This window comes from Choristoneura fumiferana, chromosome 3, assembly GCF_025370935.1.
Source record: "Choristoneura fumiferana chromosome 3, NRCan_CFum_1, whole genome shotgun sequence".
NCBI lineage: Eukaryota > Metazoa > Arthropoda > Insecta > Lepidoptera > Tortricidae > Choristoneura > Choristoneura fumiferana.
The window spans coordinates 3,104,468-3,129,369 of record NC_133474.1 but is presented as its reverse complement, the minus strand read 5'-3'; the positions used below and the strand labels follow the sequence as shown (position 1 = coordinate 3,129,369).

Below are 24,902 nucleotides of genomic sequence, written 5' to 3'. Positions count from 1 at the left end.
CGAACTGGAAACGATTTTTTTTTCGGGATAAAAACTATCCTATCAACCTACCCATAAAATTACTCAACATGAGTACCTACTTGCCTACTTTTATATAAAGTTACTTACATGTTTAGTATTTTTTTTTTATTTCTTAAGGAACCTCGTCAATTTTCAAGCGAAAATGTCATACCCAAATCAATTCAATTTGTTCAATGAGGGCTATCGCGTATGAATTCTCCGCTAGAGGCGCTAGTGTAGCGTGAGGTCTCCGAAATGTCAAATCTCATAGTTTTTGGGTGAGCTACGCGGGTTTATTTATAATTAGAATAATTTTGTGAATATTTTGCTATATCTGAAATTAATTATGGCAAATATGCGTTCTAGGGCAATGAATGTCTGTGTTTTGAGACAGTTTTGTCTTTCGGAAACCTTTGTCCTCCCTTTTTTCCGAACAAAACGGGGACTATGCAACACTGTGGCATGCTCGATATTTTAATGGTACGGTTTTAATGTGTATTAAATATGATTTTAATCTAAACTTTGTTTTCAAGCCCGTAATAACAGACTTTGAAAGCCATACTTAAAACCTCACGCAACAGTGCGCCATCTAGTGAGACAAAAAACGATAGCCCTCATTGGCAGCAGTTGATATCTGAGTTCATATCAGAGTAGGTACTTCTATTTCGTCATTTTACGCACTTAAATTCGGCCATTGATCCCACAGGACTCCCGAGCGTAAATTGTCAATTTATGTGTTGCAACATGAATACTGAATTGAGTGTGATCGTGTCAATTGGTCCGAACTATTTGTTTCTCTCATTACATACGCCATGTTTATTTGATAGAGTCACTAACACGTAAGGCACACACATACACGGAACTGTTAGCAGACTTAAATGTTGGAATCATGTTGCAACCAATACAATTTTATTTGTTCTCAGATTTGCAACAGTTTCTCTCAATTGATACAAGTGACATTTTGTATCGCACTCAACCATGAAGATAATAAAGCGTTTAAAATTATGAAACAAATCTTTAAACTGGTATTAATTGCTTCCTCACTGCACAATGTTTCGATATGTTATGTAGACACTCGTCCGCATTTAAGCTCAATTAATATTATCGTCTATGTCCGTTTAAAGGGCTCTTAATTGTATTATCCATCGAAATAACTTCCCCGCAATCGATAATTCTTTCCGGCTATTATAAAAGGACGTTTTTAACGCACGGAGGTGTATGTGTGGAGTAACATTCATCGATTAATGATCGATAATCGTAAACGGCAAAATCCTAATACTCGCGGCATCATTAAGCGTAAATTCGTAAATATTTGACATTTAGCCAGTAGCACTAATTTATTTTTTATTTGTTTCAGATTACCTGACACTGGACAGCCTCCAATACTCATCTCTCTAGCGGATAACGCTAAATTGGATTTGAAAACTCCCGAAGATTTATTGTTTGCCAACGATTCTGAGCAGCACAATGAAACAAAGACCTTCACTATAGTAGATGGCAGCGAGGTCTTAGAAGAAAATGAAAGAGAGGTGGAAAAGGATGCCTCCGAGTCACACCTCGTCGTCAAAGCGAAACCTATGCACGAGGTCCGGCAAACAGAAGATGCATTTCACACCACGCCTCTACCTGAGGAACCCATTGAATCTCAAACAGAAGAACAGAATGAAGAAAAACCAAACATTCCCGTCAAACCAGAAATGCCACAAGAGGACATACCCTCGTTTTCTGAATGGGCGCAGAAACAGCTCGCTGAAGCGGAGAAGAAAGACACAGTTCTGAACCACTCGAGTCAACCTAGTCACAGCAGTACGAACTTTAGTAGTAAAAGCACGAAGCTGCGGTCAAAAAATTACGCTTCGCCGTCGTGCGCGGCCAAGGTCGTGGCCTGTAATCCTGAAGCCGGCTCAGCCAGCTCTATACTCTCCCCTAACAGGGACGAATACATGCTCAATACATGCAACAGTCGTATCTGGTTCGTAGTGGAGCTCTGCGAAGCTGTTCAAGCTCAAAAAATAGAAATAGCAAACTTCGAATTATTTTCTTCAACCCCAAAAGATTTTGCGGTGTATTTCAGTGATCGGTTCCCCACGCGAGAGTGGGCCAGCGTCGGTCAGTTCACAGCCAAGGACTTGAGAGACGTGCAAAGTTTTGATTTGTATCCTCATCTGTTCGGAAAATTTATTAAAGTTGAATTGCTGTCTCATCATGGGTCAGAGCATTACTGCCCCATATCTCTGTTCAAAGTCTACGGGACCTCGGAGTTTGAGGTGCTGGAGAAGGAGAGCTCGCAGCACACAGCGCATATAGAAGATGATGACGACGACGAAACTATAGACGTCCCCGTTGTTCCTGTAGCTGAAGCGGAACCATCCAAAAATTTATTTGGCTCTGCACGAGACGCAGTCATGTCTATAATGAAGAAAGCCGCTCAAGCGCTGGTCAAGACAGAAGTTCCTAAAAACGTTTCCAGCGAACACAACGATACGTCTACAGACAAAATGTACAAAAGGTGTTGCTCTCCTAGCCATATAATTGTTTGTGATAATTGCAGTGAATCGCTCTACAATGAAGTGTTTGAACTAGTTAGTTGTAGTTCCGATAAATTGACCAATTTAGTGCGTCAAGTATTTCTGCGTGAAACTTTAAAGTGCACGGGGGTGTGTCAACCATTCGGTTTAGACTTTAAAAGTACAAAGACTATTGAATTTGCTGAGGAACGCATGGCGTATATGAACGCCTTGTTTCCTCCTAAGTATTTAGCCGCGCTATGCAATATCCTTGCTATTAAGGAAAAGAAAGTAGTTCTTAACACTAGTTTTGAAACTGAATTAAATAATACCACTAATTTGACAATAGATGAGTCACCGAACAACATTAACAGTGAAACCAATTCGGAGCAAGATGTAAAATTAGTATCTCTTAATAACGCATCTACAGACGAAGCTAATGAGACAGCCAAATCAGAAGACAAGCCAGTAATAGTTGAAGAAATCATTGATAAACCTGTACCAGTTGAAATACCAAAGGAAGAGGATGATGTCAAGAAAACAGAGGTACCAGTCATCATAGATGAAAAAACAGTTCAAGAGAAACAAGATGAATCAAAAAGTACTGAAAATAAACCAGCTGAAATGAAAGTAGAAGAAAAAGACTCTACTTCTAAAGTAGATACCAAAACCGGTAAAGTTGAAGTAATTACAGAGAAAACAAAGGATGTATACATCCTACCTGAAGAAGGGAGCGATCAGATAGTGATAGATAATGATGGTTTGGTGACAGATTTTGATCAAATAGCGGTGGACCCCACGCCAGCGGGACCCGCCTCGCAGAATCAACCTCAGTCGACCATTCAGAAGGAGTCTGTATTCCTGCGACTATCTAATAGAGTAAAGGTTGGTAATTTCTTATTAACACTTAAATACAACTTGCACTTTATTTTTGATTTCGTAACAACTCAATCCTAAATTACTTTAAAAGTAAATAGCTATGGAACCGACTTTTTTTTAGTAAATCAGATAGGTAAATCATCTCCCCTTCTTAAAATCACGGCTTCATTTTGTTAATGACGATATTTTCTCAATTTCAGACATTAGAACGCAACATGTCCCTGTCGGGGCAATACCTGGAGGAGCTGAGCAGGCGATACAAAAAACAAGTCGAGGAGATGCAGAAATCATTCGAGAAAACCATACTGCAGATGACTGAAGAACGCAAAAAGAGCAACGAGATAGAGCAGAAGTATCTAGAGCAGATGTCTCAACTGCAGGACCAGCTCTCACAAATAACGGTTGCTATGAAACTCCTCATGGACGAAAGAGACAGCTGGTTCGGAAACATGACCGTCTTCAAGTTTCTCGTCTATCAAGCCTTAGTCATAGCAGCAGTGGTCTACTACTTTTCTAAGAAACGACCAGAACCCTTAGTAGTGCACGTGCCGAGAAAAGTAAAGAAGAAACAAGATAAGGTCAGAAGGAAGTCAGTGGAAGGTGTCAGCGGTCATCAGACCCCGTCGGCGAAGAAACGAAGGCCCAGTGAAGAGGCCTTACAAATAACGAGGCAGTCCGTTGAAGAAATAAACGATGACGAAGGCGAATGGCAGGTCGCCAGAAAAAACAGAAGGCGAAAAACCTCGATAGTGCACAGGGCTCTGGAAGATACTAAAGCAAATTATGTCAGGCAAGACAGCATGGGCATGTTACAAGAAAACCCCATACCATTAGACGAAGAAGAATTTACAGCGCCTGTGCCGGAACCAGTGAAATTTAATGAAATAAACAACCCTGTGAGACCGAAAATAAATGGGTCGATATTTAATAATTTGAAGACGAAGACGACGAAACGGCGGTTGTCGTCGCCTGCCTTTTTGAAGTCCTTGTCTAGACAAAGCACTAGAAGCACGCCTAGCCCTGTGATGAGAACAGAACCGATCTTCAACGGTTTAGGTAAGAAAATATCAGAGTCTCCGACCGGCAGCCTCTGGTCAGAGTCCACGGAAATGTCGCAGAGTGAGCAGCCGAGTAGTGAAAGTGGTGGCAAGAAAAAGAAAAGTTTAAAGAACATGATTAAAAAACTGTTTTGAGACTTACTTTTATGTTTAATATGTGGTGAATCGGTTCCAGACTTGTGATATGATTGATTGAAATGTTCTCGCGATGCTAAAATTATGACGGGTTCAGATCTACTGGGGGTTGCTGAAAGCCCTCTAGCCTCGGGGTATAGCTGTTTTCTGTTCTTTTCTATATTTTTATTTATTTCTTCAAATTAGGGTACATTCAGTATTTCAGGCGAATTACATAGAACTAGGTACTACGCCAGAAATTGTCTTTAGGAACCCATTCAGTATAATTAAATTATGACAGCATAGTTATTCAATCAACGATCAAATTGCAGACCGCTGTGTGTCGTAACCGACTATTATAATCGAGTAACGATTGCACAAATTTGTGAGGAAGCGAAGTTTGCCAGAATTTCTGGTGTCAAATAATAGATAATAGTTACCAAAATGGAATGTAAAATAAATAGATTTCGAGCTAGATAGTATAACATTGATTGATGCTATAGAATAAAATCCCTTACCTTCAACAAATAGATTAGCATGTAGGATGCCTAAGTAAATTTTCTTTCTGTTATTTCTGTTTCAATTCATCTATGCATGTGTAAATATTTCATTGTAATGTTCGTGATCATTAATAAAATTAATTAGTAATGTTATCAAATAAATATGTCGATATATTTAATGAATCGTATCTTAAGTGTGAAATCAAACCGCCACGTCGTTATTACTTAGTCGCTTTATTATACAGCTATTGTAATTTATTTCCTCGCGAATAATTGTTTTTTTTAAATTATTGTATAATTATTGTTAGACCTCGATAAGGTGCCAATGTGATAATGATAAATTAGGAGCCTAATTGTGTTTTAGCCTGTTGCTATATGAGTATGAAGCTTGGAACGTGTCAGTATGCGGGACAATAATGTGAATGCGCTAGTCGAGTGAGTGGAGTGCGTAAACAAAGAATTGCATTAAATGCATCAACTTTATTGCGATTGTTTTATTTACACTTTTCTATTTTAAATATTTAAATAAAGTATTGAGCGACTGGAGCATTACTTTGGAGATCCAATTCAATGAACTGCTATGCTGTAAGGGGCTGTTTCACCATCCATTGTTTAGTGTTAACCGACGGTTAAATGTGATGCCGTCTTCGTCTATTCGATCAAACAAATAGAGACGGCATCACATGTAACCGTCGGTAAATATTGTTTATTTACACACATATCATAAGATCGGTTTCAGACTAGCGTTTTTTCTGTGCGTATACAGGCTTTTTGGCATACGCGCTTAGCACAATTATTCTGAGATATATGAGTAAAAATAATGGATCATTTATCTATGGAACTCACTGTTTAAAGTGACATATTTTTAAATCTCTGCATATACGAAAAGCAAGCTTTCAAGCTTTTTCAAAGCTACACAAATTGGCCAAATGATTCTTACAACAATAGAACTAAACATAAAAGTATTTACAAACAATACCACTTACAATACTACATTAATCCTGCCTCTGTCAGTGCCTTGGGTGACGAATAAACAGACAGTGGCGTGCAGCTGTTAGGCAGCGCCAGTAGATGTATCCGCCAGCGCCAGTAGCAGGGTTGCCACTTGGGGCGTGCAATGAGGGTAGGCAGCGCTAGTGTTGCCAACGATTCTCAAATTTTTCGCTGTTTTTTTTCCAAATTATTCATTTCCCAACTGTTTCATATGAAAACTAGCAAAACGTAACCTATATGGTAACGCCCAGAAGCCGATAGGGTTCTATGGGATAGTCCCAAAATATACTCTGAATAGTTATGTTTCCGAAAAAAAATTGTACGTCCATAGGAAACAGCTGAGAAATTAAAAATTCGGAAAATATTTTCGGCGAAAAGCCAGGGTCCGTTGCCTACTCTATTGCGGATGCTAGCGGGTGGTGCCTTCCTGAGCTGCACGCCACTGTAAACAGTAGTGCTACTACGAAATTCGAAAATCTAAGTTCGTACCGTCCCTCTCGCTCTCATATGAAATAATATTAGCATCAACGGGACGGTATGATACGAACTTCGAATTTCGTGGTAGCGCTACAGAACAGAGGCCGTATTGTCTAACAGTTTGTCGCTCGTGATCGTATCCAGCATCTTTTACTGCCTTCATCCACTAACCTTTGACAGAAAGAAGCGGTGAAAGCGATTGTGACTCGAACTTCATTAGACAATACGGCCATAGGTTTAAAATCTTACCAAACTAAGATAATATAGTAACAGACTGCAAGAAGTCCGTCAAATCCACACACTTTATCTTAGCCAAGCCCTTCTCTCTGGCCGCAGCGTTCAACCTCTTTACTGTTTCTTCCAAACCCTCGATGCTGTAGCTGCTCCCATTGGTAGCGAACACTATTTCGTTGACTTCTTCATAGAGCTTCACTGTGACCAAGTGTTTGAAGTGCTTTTTCAGTGCGTCTATGATTGTGTCGTGAAGGTCGTTGTCACGACAGACCAGGTTTAGGATGAAGTGGCCTGAAAGGGATAAGTCGATATTGATCAAAACATCATCACTGTCTCGGCCTAAGGGGGTCTTCAAATTATTCTGGAATAAGGCATAGTTTGTTTCATCGACCACAGGAAAAATGTAGGTTTTTAAGAGATGAGCAAATTCTCAATGAAATGTAAATTTTTATAAGACGAGAATGACCTCCGCAAGAAGGAGTGGGTTATGAATCTCATCCAGGCCACCCGAAAATCTTTTCAATTTTTTAAAAATCTTAGAATTCGTAGAGCAAACACATTACTAACAAAAAAAATAGAGGTGATTACAGACATACTTTTTACGTCTTTGCAACCAATTTGGAACACAGGAGCAGGACTTATAAAAGTTGCGATAGATGGCACCACACGCTATTACCGTATGCGAGCAATCAAAAGTTTGGACCGTTGGCCGGGTTCCCCGTGGGTCCAATGAGGGCTATCGCGTATGAATTCGCCACTAGAGGCGCTAGTGTAGCGTGAGGTCTCCGAAATGTCAAATCTCATAGTTTTTGGGTGAGCTACGCGGGTTTATTTAGAATTGGAATAATTTTGTGAATATTTTGCAATATCTGAAATTAATTATGGCACAGTTTTTTTTTGTGTTTTGAGACAGTTTTGTCTTTCGGAAACCTTTGTCCTCCCTTTTTTCCGAACAAAACGGGGACTATGCAACACTGTGGCATGCTCGATATTTTTATGGTACGGTTTTAAGGTGTATTAAATATGATTTTAATGTAAACTTTGTTTTCACGCCCGTAATAACAGACTTTGAAAGCCATACTTAAAAACCTCACGCAACAGTGCGCCATCTAGTGAGACAAAAAACGATAGCCCTCATTGGTAAGACACCTTGACACAATAGCGTCCAGAGCAATTGTTTTTTTTTTTAAAAAATCTTAAATGTTCACGACCTTGCTGCCGGCAGGAGAAGTTGGATGCCCGAGGGAAAGACCCTCAGGAAAAATAAATTAAATAAGCGTTACCATCGTTGGTAAGTATTTTCTTGACGTGTCCCAGTACTTCGTCGGCGAGGAACTGGCGCGGCGGGCACGACAGCCCCAGCGTGCGATCCTTGCTGTCCATGTCGAACATCACCGACGAATACTGCCCGCCTGGAAGCGACCAGTTGGAGGTTCAAGACAAGCATCCGCATTTTACATACACAGCTTCAGGGTGCATTTATGCGGAGAAATTGGGGCTTCACGTGTTTTATTTATAAAGGACCAATTAACACTAAGAATAACGGCCGAATGTACTTTACATAATACAAATTGTTCATTGAATAAAGAATTCTAAGAATTTTGAAATAATACCCAAAATAACAAAGCAGGTCAACCACGTCTGGATCTTAAGCACGAAGTTTGTTAAAAAAGGCAGGACTCAGAAGGATAGTGTGGTTCTTTTAGTGAATATTTTTTTATAATTAGTTCAGACGTCCGCTCACAAAATTTCACGAAAATCATTTGAGAAATAGGTAGGAACTCGAGGAGAACAGAGATACGAATTTTGCCCAAGCTGAGAAGGGATTGGTACATCATTATCATCATAATATCAGCCGTAGGACGTCCGCTGTTGGACATAGGTCTCCCCAATAGAACTACAGTTGCTTGGGTTGGAAGCATGAGGCGGTGATGCCAATACTCGGAACGCTTTGCAAGCGGATTAGCGAGCGCAATATAGAAAAAAAGACGCTGTTGTTCATATACTGTTATCATCCTTCATCCAGTTTCTACCGCAACCACCACACTCCTAGTTGTAATCTTTATCCATACTAATATTATAAATACGAAAGTGTGTTTGTATGTTTGTCCGTCTTTTACGTCGAAACGAAGCAACGGATCGATGTGATTTTTGGCATAGAGATAGTTTATGGGCCAGAGAGTGACATAGGCTACTTTTTGTCCCGGAAAAATGCACAGTTCCCGAGGGAACAGCGCACGATAACCGAATTCCAAAAGCAAAAGCTAGTAGTAGGTAAATAACTGAACATTTTTGTTTGTGATATTTGGCAAAAGAATAATCACACTCACTAATACTGGTATGATAAGTACGTTAGTCTTTTTTTCTTTCTTATAATAATAAGCGGTAGCGGGACGACAACATACGAAGTTTGAATTTTCCACTTCGTAGTATAGTCTGCTTACGTCTCCCGAATCACTCTGTATGTATAAAATGACGATTGGAAGTTCAAATCTGTACAACGTGTGACATTCATAAGACTATAAATTTTAATTAACGATAGCTTTAACTATTGAGAACCGTTTTATCGAAAAAATATAACAATTTCCTTTACTAATAGAGTAATATTAAATATAATGACCCGGATAACTCACGTCTTAAATTGAGTTTAGCTCGACATGTTTCGGGCTAATCCGTAGCCCTTCGTCTTCGGAGCAACGCGACTCAGCGGCTGCTGTGAGTTATCCGGGTCATTATATTTAATATGAGCGAGTCTCACAATAGTTTCATGTTCTAATAGAGTAATTATTATTTTTTATTTTCTCGAGCAGCAATGTAATGCAACTATTTATTTGACGTTTCAGTCAGTCGTTACATTGCGTGTCGAATTAATTTAAATTAAAAAAAAAAAATTTAACCCTCAGTAAGGTGCAGGCGATTTACCGACCACTTGCATGGAGTTGGAAACTGAACCTTATTAATTTCATGAAACGTCACATTTTCCATTGTAATTATTGATAGCTGCTTTTGATTCTGGGGTAGTATGCTCCAATAAATAGCCTATTAAGGGTTAAACTAGAAATACTAATTTACGTTCATTAGGGCTTATGCTTTCAACCCTTAAAATATGTTCTTATGGAAGTAACACGTTGTATAGTAACAGTAGACTACTTACCACTACTAGCTTCATCCTTCAAAAAATCAACGCCATCTTTGATCTCAACCTTCAAACTATCGTCCAACGTTAGCTCAAAATGGTCCCTCGCGATATCCAGCATGGTAGGGTCCAGCTCCACGGCGGTCAGCGGGGTTCCGTAGCACTTCTTGAGGAACATGCAGAGGCCCCCTCCGCCCAACCCTAGCACCGCCATTTTGGAAGGGGCCAGGTGCGCCCCCACACACATGAAGGAATGGTACAGGGATATATGGCCAAAGTCCACCACCAGTTTCGTTTTGTTCTTTCTTTTTACTGTAATGAGAAATAGACAGCTGTTAAAATTGAGTGACTGACCGCTCAGCTACAGATGTATTACAGTCAAATACATTAGAAGGAGCCGGGTGCCGTGGTGGCCGAGTGGTTTGACCTATGGCCTCTCAAGCAGAGGGTCGTGGGTTCGAACCCCGGCTCGCACCTCTGAGTTTTTCGAAATTCACGTGCGAAATAACATTTTGAAATTTACCACGAGCTTGCTTTACGGCGAAGGACAACATCGCGAGGAAACCTGCGAAGTTATTCCATGATGTGTGTAAAGTCCCTAATCCGCATTGAGCCCGCTGGGAACGACGGCCCAAGGCTTCTCATTCTGAAAGTTCTGTCTGTGCCCAGCACTGGAATGATGATGATGATGATGATGTACTGACCAGTCTTCATCTTGGCCTCGCTCTGCACCAGGAACTGGTTGTCCATGAACACGAGCCGGCGGTGCGTGGCGCCTTCCACATCCACATCCTCCACGACGAAGTCCCCGGACACCTTGGAAGAGCCCGCGTGCACCGTCACGCGGCGCCCCACGTCGCTGCCCAGCGACAGGAACGGGATCTGAAAGAGAGGACACACTTGTCATCTCATCACTCACACAAACCCATACCCGTAGGCGTGCATTGGGCAGGGTAGGCAGCTGCTATTATGCGCCGCAGCACCGTGCCATTCCCCACACCAGGGTAGGCACTGTCTGTCACGCACGCACGCACGCACGCACGCACGCACGCACGCACGCACACACACACACACGGGCACGTATCTGAATATCGAAAATTGAAATATCGATAGTTAAAATATCGAGGGTCAAAATATCGAACCTAACCTAACCTATAAATGTACTTTCGTTATTTTGACCGTCGACTTTTTACCTTTCGATATATTAATATTCGATATACAGATGGGCCAATCAACTTTTTATTGTTTGTTATTCTGTCCCGTTGTCCAAGAGACAACATTGACAGAGTTTCCTAAAAAACTGTTTCGATATATGCGACTAATGTGCTTAGGAGATAGTCTTTAAAATAATGAGCTTGTAACTATGACAAAAATGTATCCTCAATGAATTTTAACCACAGAAAACATATAGAAACTCGTGGTTATAAAGCGTTGTCCAGGGGACGTAACCATGGCAACGAGGTACAAGAAAAAGTTGATCGACCCAGATACGTCCGACACACACACCTAGTGACCTGTCACACAGGTACAGTAAGTATGAAAAATTGGATGAGCGGTTACAGTGCTCAAAATGATCGACACAGGACTCTACTGCCAAGGTAATAAATAAGACTGTTTAGATAATTGTATTCACCCCAACTGCTTATCTACTTCTGCTGCTGACTGTACCTTCTAGTTCAGGCACCCAGTCTCCGCCACACTAGCAGGTATATAAGAAAACATGTAAATCTCACCTGTCCACTAAATCCGTGCGGTAGCAACATCTTGGCAGCTTGCGCGAGCTCCTCTTTGACAGCGTCGAGGCTTGCGAAGTCGTGTCCTCGCCTGAGCACGGCCACCACAAGCCGCCCGAAACGCGCCGATCCTTGCAGTTGCCGCCGCCCTGCCGGTGTGCCGAATAACCACTCGGATTCTCTGAAGACGGTTTTTTTTAAATTAATTAATAATAATAAAATATTTCAGGCCCTATACCGTACCTAGGCCGTACCGTCCCGGTACGATACGAACTTCGATTTTAGGATTTCGTAATAGCCCTCCTGGATTAAAATCCCATTAAATGCATGTCCGATATTATCTTTTGCAGAAATGGCAGAAACTGCCAAAGCAGGAAAATACAGTGGTCTCGGTGCCGAATATGATTTTGTACCTTTCGGCGTCGAGACCCTTGGTCCGTGGGGCCCTGGCGCTCTGAGTCTCTTCAAAGATCTATCAAAGAAGTTCAGATACCACAGGAGTTGGGGGTCAATGTTGCACCACGTCCGTAGGAGAATACCCACCGCTTCCCTACACGTGACCCCTGGGTGGTGCTAAAAGTGCAACAAACTGGAAGCCGTACCTTGTTCTCTTTGAATCTCACGGCTCTTGTCACTGCGAACTGAAAATGCTAAATCAATGTCAAAACGGCACCTCGTGCCCTCGGACTAAAGACATAGGGCCTTCTGCCCGTGTCTGCACATTTAATATAGAAGGCATTAGCCAGTCAAAATCTGATTGCTTAAGTAGATTAGCTAATGACAATAAAGTGGACTTAATCCTTTTGCAAGAAACCCACGCTGCGGACCCTGCACAGCTATCACGCCGAGGTGTCGTTCCCGGATACCAATTGATCGGAGCTACCTACCACGGCCAGTACGGTACCGCTGCATATGTGCGAACGCCACTTCTGCCATCATCAAGAGCCCTTAGTATCTCCAGTGGCCCAGAGAACGTAGAAGTGACAATCATACAGCATGGTGAAATAAAGATCTGCAACGTGTACAAGCCACCCAACAGTTCCTGGCCCGACCCAGCCCTGCCAGACCTTGGCCACCCGGCAGTCTATGCAGGCGATTTCAACAGTCATCATACTGCTTGGGGTTACAGCAACTGCGACAGTAACGGCGACAAACTTCTCCAATGGGCTGACGCCCTCAACACCTTCCTGGTCCTGGATCTCAAGGGTAAAGGTACTTTCAAGTCTGCCCGCTGGGGTAAGGAGTATAACCCTGACCTCGTGTTTGGCTCATCAGATGAGGAGGGCGACCCTGTGCCAATAAAGCGCACAGTATTAGCAGACTTTCCAAATAGCCAACATCGACCAGTCCTTGTTGAAATCGGTCTGACAATCCCAATCATTGAATCATATCCGGTGCCACGCTGGAACTTCAAAAAAGCAAACTGGAAGGGGTACGCCGAAAAGCTCGATGATTGCGTACGGTGGATACCGCCACTTTCGAAAAATTGTGAACGCTTCCAAAAACTAATATTATCAGTTGCCAAGCAGTTTATTCCTCGCGGCTTCCGAAAAAAATACGTTCCCGGCTGGGACACCGATTGCGAAACTGCATGGCGAGAATATAATAAAACCGGCGACCGAACTTGTGGACAAAACCTCATCAAATCCCTGAACGAAGCCCGACGCCTTAAGTGGGAAAACACAGTTGGTGATCTAAACTTCACACACTCTAGCAGGAAAGCGTGGCATCTCTTGAAGCGGTTGACCTCTGGCACTGGCAATGTTCCCCACCAGCCTGGGGTCAGCGCCAACGCCATAGCCACGAGAATGGTCAAGATGTCAAAGGCACCCAGCCACAAGCTACACACCAAGGACATCCGGATTAAACTAAAAGATCTGAAGTCAAAAATTACACCTAACGCTACCTACAGCCGACAAGTAACTACAGAGGAGGTATCGACTGGGATCAAACAGATCAACACAAGTAAGGCCTGTGGTGCTGACGACATATTTCCGGAGTTTCTTAAGTACAGCGGTGACAAAACTCGAAAATGGCTCTCTAAATTCTACAGCCACATTATTAATACTGGAAAAATACCTGCGATCCTTAAGCGCGCCAAAATAATAGCCATACTAAAGCCTGGGAAATCGGGAGATAGTGCTGACGACTACAGACCCATAGCCTTACTTAGTGTCATATACAAACTCCTCGAAAGAATTATCTACAACCGCATAGCGGACACTATAGATTCGTTTATACCTAAAGAACAGGCCGGCTTCCGACCGAACAGAAACTGCTGCGATCAGGTGCTTGCGCTGACTTCCTTTGTTGAGAAAGGCTTCGAGGAAAAGCAGAAGACATCGGTGGCTTTCATTGACTTAACAGCCGCATATGACACTGTTTGGCGTCAAGGACTCCTGTACAAACTACTCAAACTGGTGCCGTGCCTTAAAATATTTAGGCTCGTGGAAGACGCCCTGACAAACAGAGTATTTCAAGTCCACCTCGGCAACATGGTTAGTAATGCCAGGGTACTAAACAACGGCCTCCCTCAGGGTTCGGTTCTGGCTCCTCTACTGTTCAATGTGTATACCCATGATCTCCCCTAACGGAAGCACGAAAATATGGATATGCGGACGACATTGCCCTAGCCACACAAAGCCGAGATATTAATAGGACCGAAAAAGTCCTGCAGGGTGACCTCAGTAGCATGAACGACTACTTCACACGCTGGCGACTATGCCCCAATGCGAATAAAACGGAGGTTTGCTGTTTCCACCTGTGCAATAGACTGGCGAACGCAGAGCTGAATGTCACATTTAGGGGGGACGTGCTTAAACACAACCCTAATCCCAAATATCTTGGCGTCACCCTCGACCGAAGCCTAACCTACAAGACCCATCTCGGTAAGGTTGCGGCTAAGATTAGGACTCGCAATAATATAGTGCAGAAACTGACGGGCACTACCTGGGGCGCCAGAGCTGCGTGCCTGCGAACAACCGCCCTCGCACTGGTATATTCTTCAGCTGAGTACTGTGCACCTGTGTGGCTTAACAGCGCACATGTCTCAGCAGTAGACTCGCAGCTGAACCACACCATGCGCCTAGTAACAGGCTGTATGCGCCCAACGCCCACGCACTGGTTGCCTGCACTCAGCAATATTGCTCCGCCGCACCTGCGCCGAGAACAATGCCTCCACCGCGAGCTGGACAAAATATGCGGGGACTCAACCTTACCAGTCAATAAAGACCTACCTACGGCAACCCAAAGGTTAAAATCTCGCCACCCACCAGTATCCAAAATACACTCCAGAGACCCTGCCTGGGAAATGCGGAACGCTTGGCTCAGCGAATGGCAGACGAAGGGAGAGCCACCTGACTTGTTTGAGTTGAACCCCCGAGAAAGACCCCCGGGCTTCGAAACGCAGCGCCGAGTGTGGTGCCTGGCCAACCGTTTCCGAACCAATGTTGGGAACTCCGCGTACCTTAGGAGTAAATGGGGCTGGTGCGAGTCGGCGGCTTGCGAGTGTGGCCACCCGGAACAGACGGCCCACCACATGGTACTGGAATGCCCGATCACTAAGTTCGATGGACACATAGATGACCTCAAGAAGCTGTCAGAGAAAGCCGTGGAATATTTTAAAAAATCTAGATTTAAGTTTTAATGTTTAGTTTTCATTTGTATTTCATGCACAGTTTTGCAGTGACACTTATTCCATACGATAAATAAATAAGATACCACAGGAGACCGAAGAGCTGGCAGTTTCCTCGCTCAACGCATCAGTCTTGCGATCCAGCGGGGAAATGCTGCCAGCATCTTTGGTACCATACCGCACGGTCCATTTTTAGATTTATCATAGTTTTAGCTTACTTATTTAATTTTATTGTACTTAATACACCTTTTATTGTGACCTTACAGAATTATAATTACTTAATAAAAAAAAAAAAAAAATTACACATTATTTTTTTAAGAATTTATCTCTAATAGAGAATATATTCCCGAGCTGAGTACAAGTTTTTTTATAAATTGTTTGAATGCAGTTTTACTTGTTACTAAAATCGATGACACGGTTACTAAGAACAGATCTTCGTATGTCTTATAGTTTCATACTTTGTCATACTGACCGATCTGAATGTTACACCCTGCGTACCGTTGGGGCGTAGCAATTAATACTCCGCTCGCTATGACGCGAGCTGTCATATTTCACACCGCCAGAAATAGCGGTAAATGTCAACTGTCATAATTTAAGTCACGAATTACGGTTAATGTGCGCCTGATGGACAATAAATCTTGTTAATATTTAGCGGGTGCGGGTGGTAATATCGCCTTGGCACACATACTCGACGTTTAACTACAGTTTAAAAGGGGAACGTGTCAAAATAATAGTACATTACTGTAGAGGCCGGGAAGTAGGGGGTTGCCGGCCAAGCGGATATAGACTGGATAGGGATGCGAGGTCGGCAACCCCGCGTTCCGGCCGAGGCTGTATAGTGATTTTCTCAAACATGACATGAAATAAAATAAAATAAAAAAAACAAGAAATGAAGCTGGCGGGACGCTAGTCTCGTCGCCGTATTGTGTGGCTGCTGGCGGGCGGCTGCCGCAGTGAGCGTTGAAACAAAAGACGGTCGCATTGCCGGCCGAGGGCGGGAAAATTGTATGAAATCTCTTTGCAGGCCGCTAGAGTGACCGCGCGCAGGCTGCCAAGCCGCAGCGCCTGCAGCGCGATGCTTCCCGGCCTATTACTTGTAAGTAACACAACGTCAATATGATGTCATGTTTCAGAAAATGAAGTTTTGAAAACGATAGTCACAGAGTAGATAATATTACAATTGCGATAACGGACAAATCATGATCATCATCGAAACTTCTATATGGCCCACCGCTGGGCACAGCCTTATGAGAGGGCTTGGGCCATAGTTTTCCTTAATTTTTTATGACGTTGAAGATGCTGTTGGTGTTCTTCCACCATCACAGCTTCGCCCTGACTTTGGAGGACGTGCTCTGCGAGCCGACACAACCGCTTACAGCTCCTCTCTACGTTGACTGGGTCCTGAGGCCGTATTGACTAATGTTTCTGCCGCTCACGATCGCAATCAAATGACAGTTTTTGTATGCGAAATCTGTCATTGCGATCGCCAGCAAAGGAACCCTTGAATATTTATTTAACCCATCACCATCAAACACAACAAACAACAAAAAGTTACTATGTCTTGCATGCAACGCAGTTCTTCTGCCGTAAAAAGTTGTGAAATCGAATGTAAAACCAAGTCGGTTAATTCAGTACTTACACAATATATCATGGGACACTTGACACCAATTGACCTAGTCCCAAACTAAGCAAAGCTTGTACTATGGGTACTAGGCAACGGATAAACATACTTATATAGATAAATACATAATTAAATACATATTAAACATCCAAGACCCGAGAACAAACATTCATGTTATTCACACAAATATCTGCAACCCGGGACCTCAAGCTTCGTAGTCAGGTTCTCTAACCACTTGGCCATCAAGTCGTCATGTCAGCATGTGTCAATATGACACATGCTGACATGCTGAGGGGTCCTTATGGTTTTTTTTAGCTGTATTATTTTAACTCGTAGTTGCTCAAAAATAAATATTTATTATTCTATTCAACAAAGTTATCATAAATTGATAAGAAACTTGTTAGTCAGCTAACAACATTTTATAGTAACCATATAAATATTACATTATTTGTTACTTAAATAAATAGTGACTTGGCAAACCCACACGCAGAATTATCTTCCAAGTTATTTAAATAGCTTTCCCAATATAGGTGTGTAGGTGATTGACGTCGTTTAAGAAGCGACGTCGTAGAGAAACCACGATCATAAGATCTTCTTCTTCCTCTACACACAATCAATTGGGGTGTTTCATTCATCACGCCAAACATCCCTAAAGGTGCTTTCAAACAAATAAAAGCTCTGAGCACTAATTAGATAGATTTCGTTTTATGTACAGTCACCTATATTAATATCTGCCACAGCGGAGCGTGCAAAAACATCTGGCACGTCCTTCCGGCCCTAGAAATAGAGTCGTATCTGATATTTATCAACGCTTTATCTCTATAAATAAAAATGAATCCTAAAATGTGTTGCTAAGTGCAAAACTCGGGAACTGCTGGACCGATTTCGCTAATTCTTTTTTTGTTGTGTTCGTTATTGTCAGGAGAAGGTTTTTACGAAAGGAAATACTTATAGAAAAAATCAACGGGGGCGAAGCCGCGGGCAACAGCTAGTTATAAATAAAATAAAAACAAATATCATGGGACACTTGACACCAATGACTAGTCCCAAACTAAGCAAAGCTTGTACTATGGATACTAGGCAACGGATAAACATACCTATATAGATAAATACATACTTAAATACATATTAAACATCCAAGACCCGAGAGCAAACATTCGTTTTATTCATAAATAGCTGCCCCGGCCGGGGATCGAACTCAGGAACTCAGGCTTCGTAGTCAGGTTCTCTAACCACTTAGCTATCTTGTCGCCAATCGTATCGTGACAGATATTGGTGAAGGCGACTGTACATTCTTTTGCCGTGTGCAGTTGCCAAGTCACTATATTTATTAAAGAAGTAAGAAAATCTAGCGAGGTCATTTTTTTTTTGGGAAACGCGTTTTAATTAGTTGGAGCAGCTCTGTCGTCTAGGTACCTATGTATGTAAGTAGGTATAGTTTTGGTATAATTTTCGGTGACTGCTGATACTAGACTTAATTTTTTCGTATTTATATTTTTTTAATAAAAAGCTAGTTTGAATAAGATGGTTCTTAATCGGTTTAGCCATTCATTCCATAGCTTAACTTTTTATAAGGCAGAGACGATTTAGCGACCAGATGCATTGATTTGGAAATTCTACCTTATTCTTTTAGTAATAAGTAACAATATTCATTGTAACTATTGAAAATACTACTAGCTTTAAAAACATCCTTTGCTAGGTATGTATTCGATAGCTGCTTTTGATTCTGTGATAGTATGTTCCAATAAATGGAGCCTTATAAAGGGTTAACTACATATTTTTTTGAAATTTTATTATGTAGGTACTTATTCACATATTCATAGTTATTAAATTATTATGGAACAACGGTATTTCCTGATACCTGTAGGTATTGTGTCAAGAACAATTTTCTATTAAGTCCCAACCTCAACCCAGTTATGTGAGGCGAAAAACATAATTTTTGATTACGGTTTTTTTTAAGAAATAAAAAAATAAAGTTAAAATGCCGGAGGATTTTTAATCTAAAAGTTGTATTTATTTTTATTTAGACACTTTTCAAATGTTGCAATAAATTAATTGTCGTAAAGTATAACTTAACCTATAAGTTGTACATATCCATACGTACTTAAGTACCTACCCCATTTTGAAATTTTATATGAAATTTCGCACTAACATTGTTTTTAAGTTGTTTAGTTTCCATATTAGCTACATAGCTGGCCGCATTTAAGAATGACGTATAAAATAGATAATTTTATATTTAAGTAACTAATCCCGCGACTCCGTCTGAGAAAAATCCGTTTATCGCTATCCCGCGGGAAATTGCAATTTTCCGGGATAAAAACTATCCGTCCTTCCCTGGACCTAAAACTATCATCATCATCACATCAAATTCCTTTAAATCGGTTCCACGGTTTAAGTGTGAACAGGTAACAGACTGACGGACAAGCTTTCGTATTTAATATAATATTAGTAAGGATTACACTTTATGAAGTGTGATTCCACAATGTTTCATCCATCAATTCAATACTGAAATTAACCCCCTGTTTCACCATCGATTGATTAAATTTATCTGACGGATAAACGTGATGCCGTCTCTGTTTGTTTTGTTAGAATAGACGGAGACGGCATCACATTTATTATCCGTCAGATAAAACTAAATAATGGGCGGTGAAACAGCCCCTAATTATTTTATTTTTTAAATAAAATATTTAGCAAATTTAGCGACTAAAGCCTAATATTTTCATGTTTTTATTTTTATGCTATGTAATTTTTAACCCCTGATGCAAAAAGAGGGGTGTTATAAGTTTGACCGCTATGTGTGTCTGCCTGTGTGTGTGCGTGCGTGCGTGCGTGCGTGCGTGCGTGCGTGCGTCCGTCCGTCCGTCTGTCTGTCTGTCTGTCTGTCTGTCTGTCTGTCTGTCTGTCTGTCTGTGGCACCATAGCTCTTAAACGGGTGGACCGATTTGAATGCGTTTTTTTTTATTTGGAATCAGGTTTTCTAGCGATGGTTCTTAAACATGTTTCATCAAAATCGGTTTAGCCGTTTTTGAGATATTGAACTTTGAGTCGGGGGTTTTCTTCAAGTTGACATCATTATTAATTTGGTTGCAGACATTATTATATTTCGTTACATTTCTTATTAGATTAGACTAGACTATGTCGCTAAACTCTATTTAACGCAGATAAGGACCTACGTGACTTAGTAAAAGCCACAACATCATCATCATCCCAGCCTATATACGTCCCACTGCTGGGCACAGGCCTCCTCTCAGAACAAGAGGGCTTGGGCCATAGTTCCCACGCGGGCCCAGTGCGGATTGGGAACTTCACACGCACCATTGAATTGCTTCGCAGATCTGTGCAGGTTTCCTCACGATGTTTTCCTTCACCGCAAAGCTCGTGGTAAATTTCAAATGTAATTCCGCACATGAATTTCGAAAAACTCAGAGGTGCGAGCCGGGGTTTGAACCCACGACCCTCTGCTTGAGGGAGTAACGACTAGCCTAGGCACCACGGCTTTTCAGCCACAACATCAATTTATTTCAATTTTATTTTTTTCTTAATTGATTTAATTTAGTTTGATTTAAATTTAATTTTGTAATTTGACAAGTATTGCTATCTGACAATAAATAAAATAAATAATATGTGTATTTACAAAATATACCTACCTATAATCAGTCGAAGTTTTGAATAGCTTCAAACTTTCAGCTAACTCTCGACTAAGCTAACAAAGTTCACTAAAGAGGTCCTTCCGTAGAAGCTTGCTGATTCGAACTGGCTTTCAAACCGTCCTGTAGGATGCAAACTAGAGGTGAGATGTACCAGGCCAAATGCGTACCAAGTCTTACGATTACGCATCCACAAAATACTAGATCTAAAGACTAGTTCCACGAGTATTTACGAGTGCATACTCAATAGATAAAATAGATATTTTCGTAAAAAAGTGTATTGCAAATGCGGGAGTTTTAACGGCACAAATGAGTTTTAGAACTTACAGGTAGGTACCTACGAATGTTGTATCTTAGCTAGGCGTGATTAAAAATTCCCTTCAAACTTTACACAGCCTTAGGACTGTCAGCTGTTTGTTTCGAGAGTAGGAAAATAATAAAATATTAGCTATTGGAAAATGTCTCAGTATTAATGTAGCTGGCGTATTTAGAAGTCACCGAGTTGCGAGACTTGTGAGATGCGCGCGAACGTTTTCAGTTGCTTTACTTCTAAATACACACACACACCTTAGACCATCTTTAGATTCTTACATCTTTAGATCTAAAGTGCTAACCAGTGTCTCGAGCTCCGAACCACTGTCCTTCATATCACATGGCACCCTAGCATGAAGGCCAAGGAACAATTTTACTAAATTTATAATAGCAGGCCCCGTATATTATTAATGTTTGATTTCATATTTTTAGACGACCAGATGGCCTAGTGGTTGGAGAACCTGACTACGAAGCTTGAGGTCCCGGGTTCGATTCCCGTGTCGGGTCAGATATTTGTATGAAAAATACGAATGTTTGTTCTCGGGTCTTGGGTGTTTAATATGTATTTAAGTATATATCTATCTATATAATTATATTTATCCGTTGCTTAGTACCCATAACACAAGCTTTGCTAAGCTTACTTTGGGACTAGGTAATTGTTGTGAATTGTCCCGTGATATTTATTTATTATATTGTTATTTCTTTTGTAAGAGCCTTATGAAATAAATTATTATTATTATTATTATAAATACTCGTACGCTTAGACGCCCGGCGGGAACGCGTACTTTTACGTCCATGATAATCTGTTCCATAAACCTATTCCCGTAAATACATCTCAACTCTATTGCACACATCCAAATACGATCCAAAGGTGTGTCCACAAGCGATACCCCCAGGGTTCGCCCGTAGGCGCGGTTGGCACGCGGCCAAGGCCCGCGCAGCAAATATTATGTTGAACTCTCTGCACTCGGTTGTAAACAAATGAAATGGCGGAAAGATGTGGGTTGAACATATTTATGGTGCATATTTTTGTACGGCTATTTTGGTGGTAAACAAGTTTGATAGTGGGCGCGATGAGGCGTTGATGAAACTTGAGGATTAGATTTAGGAACGTGAATGATATTTCAAAAAAAGCTGGGAAATTTTGTAAAATTATGATTTTTTGCTCTTCAGTCTCAAAAGATTGCAGTCTCCTGGGTAAGTTATTTTGAACATTATTGTAAAGGTTTAAATCAGAAATTTTTGAAACCAGATGTAGTTACCCCGTTGGCGCCGAGAACACCGACCAAAATATAGGAACATTAGTCAAACTCAATTGAAAAAAATCCTAAAAAACATTTACATGAGCGTTTATTTAGGCAAATTTACCCAACCGTCTGATCAAATCATCATCAATTATCATCATCAGCCGGAAGACGTGTACCTCTGCTGAACAAAGGCCTCCCTCCCCCTTAGAACGCCTCAATGAACAACAACTCTACTTTTGCATCCACCAGTTGCCTGCAAATTTCATAACGTCGTCAGTCTACCTAAAGGTTGACCTGCTAACACTTCGTCTTCCGTTTCGCGCTCGCCACTGGAGAACTTTTCTCCCCAATGGTTATCCATTCTTCGAGCAATGTGTCCCGCCCCGCCCATTGAACTTGTATATTCTTCGAGCTGCCGGTGACTTTAGTTTTTAGGGTTTCCGTATTCCGGTTGAAATGTCACAGTTTGAGATGCAGTGTATACCGTCTACATACCTTCCTTGCGGCACAATGAAGACGGCATACTTGTTGATGGCCTGTGACTGCTTCTGGTCGACGATATACAGCGTGTAGCGGGGAGACTCTTCACCAGGCTGCATCAGGTCTAGGGATACCTGTTTGGCAACATTATACTACCAAACTGAAAATGTTTCCATCGTATATATGTCGAATAAGTTTGTATACAAACTTTTACGACAAAATACGACGGGAAACATTATTTACTAGATCTGTACCAGTATAAAGGAAAAAAAAGTCCAACATCAGGGGATTACAATACGAAATATAAAATGGAATATAATATTTGCTTTAAAAAAAAATAATGTGATACAAAACTGAAATAAAGCGAATGACGTAAAAATCTATTGAAAAAAAGTAGATTAATAGTGAAATCTTTTGTAGAAAAATAGAATTTAGTACGACTTTCCATGATCCTCATGTCACATGACATACACCTAATATTTATAATATTCATGTAGATCTGTCTGATTAATTGAGAATATATAATACACTCAACATCACAAACATAGTATCTTTGTATTTTTTAGCAAAATGTCTTCACAAGAGGGTTAGAGAGAGAGTATTCAAATATGTAGTATCAAAGTGGGCCCCATTCAGCATAGTGTTAAAACTAAACACTAAAAAACATACACACAGTGTGAGAAACACTTTTACAAACACCGAGCACAGCCAAGCTGCTGGCGAGCTCGCTCAATTGCGTGTTTAGTCGCGCCGCGGCCATTGTGCTCTGCTCGCGACTAGCAGCCAGTTGTTTGTTGTTTATTATAAAATAAATTAATGTCTTTGTTTGTGGCTGTTGGCATCTGATTACTTGGTCTAAGATGAAGATTTAACTTCATGCACTAGAGCAGAGGTCTCCAAACTTATTGTGTAACGCTCACTTCGAAAATCAGTTATTTTGTAGCACCCCTCATTTTTTTCACCTTAAAAAACCTCAATAACATATTAGTCCCGCCTAATGAAGGCACGAAGGTGAAGAATTTTCTGGGCCCCTTACCCTCTAGGCCTACAGCACCCACAAGAGAGGGCATTATCACCACTTTGGGAAAGACTGCACTAAGCCATAAAAAGTCATTTTATGTCACCCTATACCTACCAGCTATAAACACACAAAGACATGGGAAGTGAACAAATATTGATCAACTCAGCCCTGTTCAGTCAGATATTCCATTGATGTAGAGTAGAGCCTTTTGAATGGAGAGCCCAAAAATGCTTATTATTATTAACCTCATCTTCTCCTTCAAGGCTTGTCTTGGTCAGCCCGTTAGTCACAAATGCTGTGTCCTGCACAGACTTGACACTGTCTCGCCACCTCATCTGCAGACTTTAGCCGAATCATCTTATCTCCAGCCATGCACACTTCTGCTATCTATGAAATTAAAAAGTTTTGTTTGTGTTTTAAATTCTAATGTGTGGTACAAACATTAAAAAACAATTTGAATCTAAGCCTATGGTTAATAAAAAATAGCATTGTTAAAGAACTATTCTGTATATCTTTGTACTTTTTGAATTTGGAAAAAAAAAAATAATATATTATAAGCACTGTTGGGTTAGCTTGGGTATGGTGACATTGCTTTTTTTTCCATTCCACGCCATGAATGTTGCAGGCCAATATTTAATAAAAATACTTGAGAGAAGCAAAAAAATAATATCTCCATGTAACTTAAAATTTGGAAATAATAAACACAAATCACTTAAAAATATAATATTTTGTTATAAAACTAATAAGATAGAAAATAGAAATAGAAATAGAAATTTCTATTAATAAGATATATTTTAATCTCGTCAACTTTCATCACGTAAAACCGAACTCTATTACAATAGAGCTTGACTTTGCTTATCAACCAAATCAATTCCACAACGCAACGGAGAGCGTAAAATTTGTAGTGTGGTGTATATAACTGAGGCTCCCCATGAGGCTGACATAGTCACATTTGGTGTACTAAAGCCTCGTTAAAATACTAGATTTAAAAAGAAATCCACAATATTGTCAAATTGTTTGAATTGGATCATCTGTCAATTAGTATGAATGAGAATGAAGGTCCTTAAATGCGTCTTTGTTTCTGAGTGTTTCATATGTTTGATGTTTGAACTGTTACTGTTATAACAATTGTTTGTTGCGGTTTTTGTTAATTTTTTAACCGTTATTAGTTTTGATATACTTAGTGCCAAAGAAGACCGCATGGTTTGTGAGATCCCGATAGACAAGCAAAAACACTTGCTATGCGGGCGAAGCCAGAGGCAAAAACTAGTTAAAAATATAAAATAAGAATGATTATACACCCTTGGCA

General features: G+C 40.9%; 2 protein-coding genes across 5 annotated transcripts in view; one reads left to right on the top strand and one right to left on the bottom strand.

Moving 5' to 3' along the window:
• LOC141426378 (SUN domain-containing ossification factor) overlaps nt 1–5,541 on the top strand; it is a 91,013-nt gene extending 85,472 nt beyond the window's left edge. For all 4 annotated transcript variants that reach the window (XM_074085236.1, XM_074085240.1, XM_074085238.1 and 1 more), the window contains exons 3-4: nt 1,358–3,392; nt 3,587–5,541. In XM_074085236.1, the coding sequence (XP_073941337.1) occupies nt 1,358–3,392; nt 3,587–4,579 (3,028 nt within the window). In that variant the 3' untranslated portion in view covers nt 4,580–5,541. The remainder of the gene's footprint in view (nt 1–1,357; nt 3,393–3,586) is intronic.
• Nucleotides 5,524–24,902, bottom strand: part of LOC141445707 (eEF1A lysine and N-terminal methyltransferase homolog) — a 34,355-nt gene continuing 14,976 nt past the window's right edge. Inside the window, exons 8-14 of the mRNA XM_074111596.1 lie at nt 23,839–23,915; nt 22,588–22,706; nt 11,632–11,812; nt 10,603–10,780; nt 9,917–10,210; nt 8,046–8,174; nt 5,524–7,053 (exon numbers count right to left, since the gene is read on the bottom strand). Of these exons, the coding sequence (XP_073967697.1) occupies nt 6,782–7,053; nt 8,046–8,174; nt 9,917–10,210; nt 10,603–10,780; nt 11,632–11,812; nt 22,588–22,706; nt 23,839–23,915 (1,250 nt within the window). The 3' untranslated portion in view covers nt 5,524–6,781. The remainder of the gene's footprint in view (nt 7,054–8,045; nt 8,175–9,916; nt 10,211–10,602; nt 10,781–11,631; nt 11,813–22,587; nt 22,707–23,838; nt 23,916–24,902) is intronic.